This window comes from Siphateles boraxobius, unplaced genomic scaffold, assembly GCF_051911475.1.
Source record: "Siphateles boraxobius isolate OS27281-9 unplaced genomic scaffold, OSU_SipBor_1 33, whole genome shotgun sequence".
In the NCBI taxonomy this organism is placed as follows: Eukaryota; Metazoa; Chordata; class Actinopteri; order Cypriniformes; family Leuciscidae; genus Siphateles; species Siphateles boraxobius.
The window spans coordinates 3,624,486-3,632,608 of NW_027508953.1; the positions used below are offsets into that span (position 1 = coordinate 3,624,486).

Here is an 8,123-nt window from a genome sequence, read left to right on the forward strand (position 1 = left end):
CCGCATTCTACATTAGAATTCAACCAAGCCATGTAATAAAAAAAAATAATTACGGAGCTAACAGAGCTACGTAAACAGAGCGAACATGAGAGCACCCGGCTGCAGACGTCAATAATGCAGCGTAATGAAATAATCTCCCGATCAAACTCCACTTCCCGAAAGTTATAAACTGCCTCCGGAACGCAGTTAAGGTACAAAAATCTATTCAACAAAAATAGTAATGCAGTTAAGTGTTTTTTCGCTCAGCCGAGCCCTCTCTGTTGCTGTGTGGAGCAGCCTGTGTCAGTCACCTCTTCCTGAACGTCACTCACTCACTCGCGCACTGCGGTCTCGTGAGGAAACGCAGCTTTTTGATATAAAGTTTTTCTTGTTCCCGAATACAAATATTTTCTAAAGTATTTGTTCGAAATAAGTATTCGTAAAAAACACGTTATTTGTGCCTTTCCGAATACCGTATTCGGGTTCGGCTCCACCCCTACAATCTATTATCCTGGACAGTATGTATCGATTTTTTGTCACCTCTTCGTTGTGCCTTCTAATGCCAATCCTGTAGCCTTCATCTAGCTGTTCAGCAATGCTAACTCTGCCCAAAAACGTTAGTTTCATGCTATTATCAATATGGCTGCGGCTACTTTCATGACGTTTGCATTTGTCAGAGAGATGTTTGAGGTCTCTTACCCCCGTCGTTGTCCACAAAACTTCAGTGCCGACACTTTGAAATAAAAGACAGGGAAAACAAAAGCGAAAGCCTTGTGAAAGGGTTTTTTTGTAAGTAAATTACAGAATTTGGATGAACTGCTGCCATTGTTTATACAAAAAATGTTGATCAGCCTAGCAAGGTTTTGACAGAGTCGAAGTGATGTCGCCTGCGCACTCGTCTCGCACTCAGTAGTGGCCCAGAGCGTAAAGTTGAATGACAGGTGACGAGAACCAATCAGATTGGATAAAATAACACGTATCCAATTCCGATTGGCCAGGGACGCAACTCCTTCCCCCCCGAGGAGAATCTTTAAGAAACCAATTAGAGACCAGCTTCAGGTCACATGCTGCCCGAAAATTTAAAGGCTCACATAGACATCCATTTGTCCGGCGTCCCGCATGAAACACATTGAAAAACATAGAAAATAGTTGACCGATTAAAGCCAGTTTTTATTAAATGCTGATGCTTTTCTTACTACCAGTCGGCATATCGTATGAAAAAACTATTTTATTTTTGTATTTTTATATAATTTATGTATATGTATATTTCTTGAATCTTGATGGGGGCGGCGCCCCAGCGCCCTCTATTGACAAGCCGCCACTGCTTTGTACACTGACGCATGTATCATTCCTATTTTGCACCCGCGCAAAGCGGACTTTTCCCCTCCACAGACACATGTCGGTTAACTAAGAAATACACAACGCGGGGCGGTTCGGCGCAAAGAGGAGGCGTGTTCCGGCGCAAACTTTCCCTCATGCTATTTTGCTGTTCTATAAAACAATTGCGCCACTAACCAGAAAAAAACCTAGTCTAAAGTCAGTGGCGCGTTGCGCGTACATTCAGATGCTATTTTAAGCGCGCATGCTTGGCCATAATACAGAGTGTGAACAACGCGCATACACTGTAGATGATTCTCTCATCTACACAGATGCCTTTAACTTTTTGCAAATGATACATTATTATAGGAAAAATATTAAAACACGAGGGAAATCATTGTTGTGTCCATGACGATGGGGAAAATAGGCATTAAGCTTACACATATACCCAAATTTTTATATGCATTTTTAACCGAAGCTAATTTGGGTGGGTTTGTCCCAACCCCAATGTCACTTCTCTTTCTTTTACGGCCCTGACGAGAACATCGATCTCCTCGGCTGTGAACCGATTCTGAAGCGCGCCTGGTAAATGCGCCGTTATAATAGTATTGAGCCATGGAACAAGCGCACTTCGTTCATCATGCTCTTAAAGGGAATGTGATATAAAGCTCTTATTGGTTTGTTTCCCGTTACGCCCAAACCACACATATGAATAATGAAGCTTCTTCAGACCAACCCCTTTTAAATTTGCGCCAGGCACAAGAGGCATTTATCCCGCCGGGAAAATAGACCCTTTGCAAACACGTGACCACGACCACGTGACGACGCCATGCTGGACGGCAAAATCACTGGATGCACAGGCTAAACAGTAGTAGACGCGCGGGAAGTTTGATTAGTTAAACAGGTTAAAATAGATAAGATACCACTAAACTTCATGGCTTCTTTTATTGAAAAAGTTGTCGTGCCGTTATCGGTCGAGGTAGGGCATCTGGTAGGTGCTCACAAAGAGCGGTATTTGGAGAAGTTGGAGATAGCCGGATTGGATACCGACCCATACCTTCTTCCTTCTTCAGTTTTTACGGACCTCATAAAATCGCCGAATCTGCCCGACTTCAGCCCACACGATTTGTACCACTATGTGGTAAACGGGGTATCACCATACACGGGTGCTGATCTTAAAGCCTTTAAAAGTCTGGATGCTTACCAGTTCTTTGTAGCTGGCTGGGTTACAGGTACGCGATGCTACACTAACGGCGGAGGGAGGTACATCATAATGGCAAAGGTAAGACATCAATCTATTTTTTACTTAAGTAAAGATTTATATATACCATTAATAATATAATATATAGATTTATATTATATTTATAGAATTTAAGATTTATATGTGTGCCTATAATTTTAGAGGACATTGTCGGCCGTGGCTTTTTAATCCACGCAGTAAACCACGGAGTATCTGTGATCAGTAGCCACACATAATTGTAACATCTAGCCATATTTATCTGTGATTATATTTACTGTAGCCTATGTTAAAATTTGACCAGGTAAACACAGCATAGTGATTAAGATGTATTCACAAGGTACATTTATGCAGCAGTAAACAATAACATCACACTTAACTTTCATGTAAGAATAATGTATTATGCCACTTTTTGTTTTTGTTGGTGCATTATAGCCAGTAAACCATGGAGTATCTGTGATCAGTAGCCACACATAATTGTAACGTCTAGCCATCTTTATCTGTGATTATATTAATTGTAGCCTATGTTAAAATTTGACCAGGTAAACACAGCATAGTGATGTATTCACAAGGTGCATTTATGGCGTCACTGCAGCAATAAACAATAACATCACAATAACATTCATGTAAGAATAATGTATTTATGCCACTTTCTGTAATTGTAGGTGCATCATAGCCAGTCACTGTCTGAAACCCAACTACAACCATGGGTATCTTTGAAGAAGGATGGGACAGTCTTGTGCGGCCACTGTACATGTAAAGCGGGCCTGGGAGAGGTGTGCTCCCACGTAACAGCTTTGCTGTACGCAATAGACTCTGCTGTTAAACATCTGGGAGACAAAAGCTGCACTGATGGGCCCAGACAGTGGGGACTTCCTCCTTTGAAAGCGGGCAAGGCTTTGTACGAAGAGGGATCCGGAATTGATTTCTCAAATCCTGCCAAAAAGCGTTGTGGTGTAAACCACCAAAGCCATTCAGGTTGTCCATCTGGGAAAAAAGTGGGTGTGTCTGCAGCAGCTATAGAACAATTCTACAAGGCTCTGGATAATGCAACGCCAAACCCTTCTGAGAAGAGTGGTATCCTACGCATATTGCCGCACTACTGTAAACAGTTTCAACCAAAGGTGGTGTCTCTGAGTCTACCACAGCCCCTGACTGAGTTATACAGTGCTCAGAACAGGAAGCTGTCTGCCTCGGACCTTGAGAAAAAATGTGATGCGGTATTCAATGAAATGGAAGTCACACCAGGGCAGGTATAGTCATCCCTCTTAATCTCATATGACTAAAATGTGTTTGAATGTGTCATGTCATTAATTTCATCTTCTATAATTTACAATGTTGTAGGCAGTAAAAGTTGAGGAAGAGACACGACAACAGGGAAAGTCAAGGCTATGGTTTGACATGAGGGCTGGTAGGGTGACGGCATCTAGGTTCAAGTCAGCTGCAAGGACAGACCCTGCAAATCCTTCCAAATCCCTAATTAGGCAGATCTGTTACCCTGACCTATGCAGATTTTCAACAGTTGCAACCAGGCATGTGTGACAATGACACAAACATATAGTTTCTGTTTTTAATTTCACCATAGTGTAAGTGAGTAAAGAAATTAGATGTGCTTTGAACTTATGTTTCAACAATGGAAATGTATGTAATACATGTTGTGTTCTAATGTAGAGGGACCCTGCTTTCTTAAAAAAAAACATCAAAGAAACAAACACAAGACAAAGAAATGCGTTTATCATTGGAATATTTATTACAGTCAGTATTACAAATTATCAACATTAAATTACAAACATGATGACAGAGTGCATCCCTCAATCTCTTCGGGTGCCGTATCTATTTTTAATCCCAGGTGTATAGTGAAGGCTCTTTTCCTATTTATTCCTAACATTCCTTAAGCTTAAAATGATCATCATCAGCAGATATTAATATTTCTGCCGATGAGCCTTGCCGATAGGGTGGTGGGTTTACTATGCGCACGTGACGACCATGAACGTAGCATGAGCGCCAGCAACTTAAACTTCCAACATGTCGGTTGTGTGGAGGACAAGACGCGCGTCAGTATCGAGTTCTCTTTCGGGCTTAAACAAAACATAACACGTACAAATTATGCCAAAATGTCAGTTTTGTCAAGTGTTCTCATAAGAGCAGTCTTAAATGATTCAAATAAAGTCTTAAATTAACGTAGAGAGTGAAGTGCACACTTCCGCACCAGCTTTTTATAAGAGATGTAAAAAAAAAAAAGTTTCGTTTTTAAATTAGTGCCAATTCAAGGCACAATAACAAAACAGTGCTGGTCCACACGTGTATATATATCAGGGGGAAAATGTGTATATACATCGGCATCGGCCAAAATGAGTTTGAAAATATCGGCATATCGAATATTGTCCAAAATCCAATATCGTGCATCCCTATTCCTGTTATATTTAATTTACACCTTTTTAAACTACTCTGTGATAGAATATGATACAAGAGAATATTATGTGCTATTAAGATTAGGGCAATTTTGGGAGAGAACAAATCCAATGAAAAGAGAACTCAAAGAGCTACGATGACTTAATAACATTATTTTTCTAATTTTACAGATGGGGATGTGAACATGAACAAAAAGCCAGAGAGACGTATGAGGCTTACGCTGCACAACATCATCAGGACCTAAGTGTTCGTGATGCCGGTCTCCACATTGATACCTCCCGTCCATACCTTGGAGCATCTCCAGATGCCTTGCTGTCCTGCTCCTGCTGTGGCGATGGTATTTTGGAAATCAAGTGCCCACACTGTGCCAAAGACACCGGAGTCCTCAGTGCCACTGAAAATAAACATTTCTGCATTGAGAACACAGATGGTAAACATGCACTTAACAGAGATCATCAATACCACTATCAGGTGCAAGCCCAGTTGTTTGTGACGAGGCGGAAGTTTTGTGACTTCATGGTGTGGTCTACATCCAATTTTTTCATACAGAGAATTTTGCCTGATGCTGACTTTTGTACAGAAGCAGTGCAGAATGTCGAGTCCTTCTATAGGTCTGCCATTTTATCTGAGTTATTGGCCAAGACATATACATGTCCAGATAGACTGCTGTCAGACAAAACACAGTCCACAGACTCACAAGAATTGGAGGAGTAGTAGGGCGTTGTTCAAAACATGAAGTGAATCACTAGAATTGTTGGGTCTTTGTAAATTACAGTGTGGTCTAGACCTACTCTATTGTGTTTCGAAATCACTCTTGTTATGCTTTGATACTATTAATAAAATTGAAGTGAATTATTTAGTAAGATTTGCCAGTGTGTAATTCTACATACATTTAACATCCTTTTATAAGGGACAACAGCACGGTCAAAAGGTTGAGGGCTGGTTTATTTTACAAAAACATATTTTAACACGTTTATAAAAGCCAACCTAAATTACATAATGTACACTCAAATACAACTTCTTTTATAACGTTTGTCCTGCATGTTTCAATTTAATACAAAGTGTGAATATGTTGGGGAACTGACACATGACAATTTTAAGAGGTTTATAAAACAGTAGAGTGATACATAACTTGAATAAAAGTATATATAATGCATAGTAATAGATAGTCTTAAAAGAGCTCTCATCCACAAATATTGGTTCTATGTAACATAACTTAGTTACATTTCATCTGATTTTAATGGATAAGTAAACAATTGATTGTTAATGTCCTGGTACAACTATTTACACTTGCACAGTTTACCTGTTTTCATCCAGCTGCTAGCTAACGTTGCCTGCTGTCAAGAGTAGAGTTAAATAGCCTCGCATGGCAATGTTTACGTTGCCTCTAAAGTAAGTTTATGAGCATCAGAGAGAAGCATAGACATTTAAGTGCACCAAAATCTGCGTTGTTTTTTGTGTCAGATACAGATGACACTATTGAGACGGGTGATCAGTGTGAATGGGTAGACTGCACAGCCCTATCACGCTCTGGTAACGTTACTTGCTCATTACATACCTAGGTTACTCATGTTACAAATTTTAATTTGACTGGGTCTCTATCTGGACATTGATGACTGTATGGTTTTACAAAAATGAATTACACGTAACTGGGGAATACATGAATCTTACCTAGTAAAAAATGCTCGCTGCAAATCCTGGAGTACTTGGAGGGCTGCCAGTCCTTTCGGCGGATAGCAGCAACCCATCGCTGCCTTCTCTCCCCATCAAATGGGATTCGATAAAACGATATATTAGCTTTACCCTGTCTATTAGCACAGCCCACGGCACAACACGAAATAACCATTTTATAACCAGAACGAACACAAACACGTACTCTTTTGGCTTGCCGTCCGTCTACAGAATAGCTCTTCCGCCGTCCGTCATGGCGTTCAGAATTCGCGCGAGTAGAGCGTGACGTCACATGCAAAGGGTCTATAGCAACAGCGCGGGGATCCGCCCACAAAGTTACTTGCGCTTTGCCCTTTGACACTTGCTTTTCAGATCGTTAAAATAGGGCCCATAATACGTTATAACATAATGATTTAACTGACATTCATTACACATTTAGACCCCTACAGCACCCTGAAAAACAACTTCAGCACCATCAGATCGTCAGCAGAGCGCCGATACAGGCAACCGCTAAGTAATGATTTATGTTAACTATTGCTTCAGCCTATAATTAATCCAACGTAGAACAGCTTTAATATTATTTTTAAGATTTTCTTAATTTTCCCCATTACTTGCGTATTTTAGAAGACCGCAAATATCACCTGCAGTCAAAACAAGAGAAGATGTGCTGGAGCTGCAGAGAGAGGTTCTACAGCTACAAAAGGAGAAACTGCAGCTGGAGATTGAAAAACTGAAGAAGGAGACGGAAAATCAGGAGCTCTATAATTTTATTCTAAATAACAAACTTTTACAGCTAAGGCTCAAGGAAAAATAACAATAACTACAATTGAGTAATTTTTTGACAATTGTTTTTTCAGAGAGTGTGTGTGTGTGTGTTATAATAATAAAAACTACTACTACTACTTCTTATTAAGATGACTACTATTATTAATACAACTATATTATCAGTTAAATAAAGCATTTACAATGGCATCTCTAGCAGCATATCCAGCCTGTTGGAAATCTTGATTTTGAATCAGATGCAGGTCTTCATAGCCCTCTTCATTCCCGTGCTCATCCTCTTCTTCGATAGCAGAATACGTCTTGGAAAGGTTGAAGAGCACAACACAGGCTACAATAATTCTGCATGCCCTTGAAGGCTCAATACGCAGTTCACTGTGGAGACAGTGAAACCTGCGCTTCAGCTGTCCGATGGTCCTCTCAATAATTGATCTTGTGTGGGTCAGCGCATTATTGTACCTTTCCTATTCGGGTAAAAAAAATTAAGAAAAAATAATAAAGATTTTACCCGTATCAACAGTGCTTTAAGATAAATACTATGAAGGTAATTTATTGCATACAAGATTTTCTTTCAGAGTGCAAAATATTTGAGGCTTTGATTATTTTAAAACATACACAAATCAGGTAAGGTGTTACAGAATTGACAACGTGTATAGCAGCAACACAACAGAAAGTACATACCTATTTTAAATACATATTTTAATACATATATAATTCAGTAAACTAC

General features: G+C 39.9%; 1 protein-coding gene across 1 annotated transcript; it reads left to right on the forward strand.

Moving 5' to 3' along the window:
* The first annotated feature begins 2,119 nt into the window (after nt 1-2,119).
* On the forward strand, nt 2,120-5,808 carry LOC143701908 (uncharacterized). Its single transcript, XM_077195601.1, has 4 exons — nt 2,120-2,578; nt 3,199-3,786; nt 3,878-4,065; nt 5,116-5,808. The coding sequence occupies exons 1-4, from the start codon at nt 2,231-2,233 to the stop codon at nt 5,657-5,659; spliced, it is 1,668 nt and encodes a 555-aa protein (XP_077051716.1). The 5' UTR covers nt 2,120-2,230; the 3' UTR covers nt 5,660-5,808.
* Nucleotides 5,809-8,123: the final 2,315 nt, after the last annotated feature.

Bases quoted from the DNA above. Each gene is read 5' to 3' on its own strand.
- LOC143701908 (XM_077195601.1), top strand. From the start codon at position 2,231: ATGGCTTCTTTTATTGAAAAAGTTGTCGTGCCGTTATCGGTCGAGGTA. The intron at 2,579-3,198 runs GTAAGACATCAA...CTGTAATTGTAG, and splicing joins GGTACATCATAATGGCAAAG to GTGCATCATAGCCAGTCACT. The intron at 3,787-3,877 runs GTATAGTCATCC...ACAATGTTGTAG, and splicing joins TGGAAGTCACACCAGGGCAG to GCAGTAAAAGTTGAGGAAGA.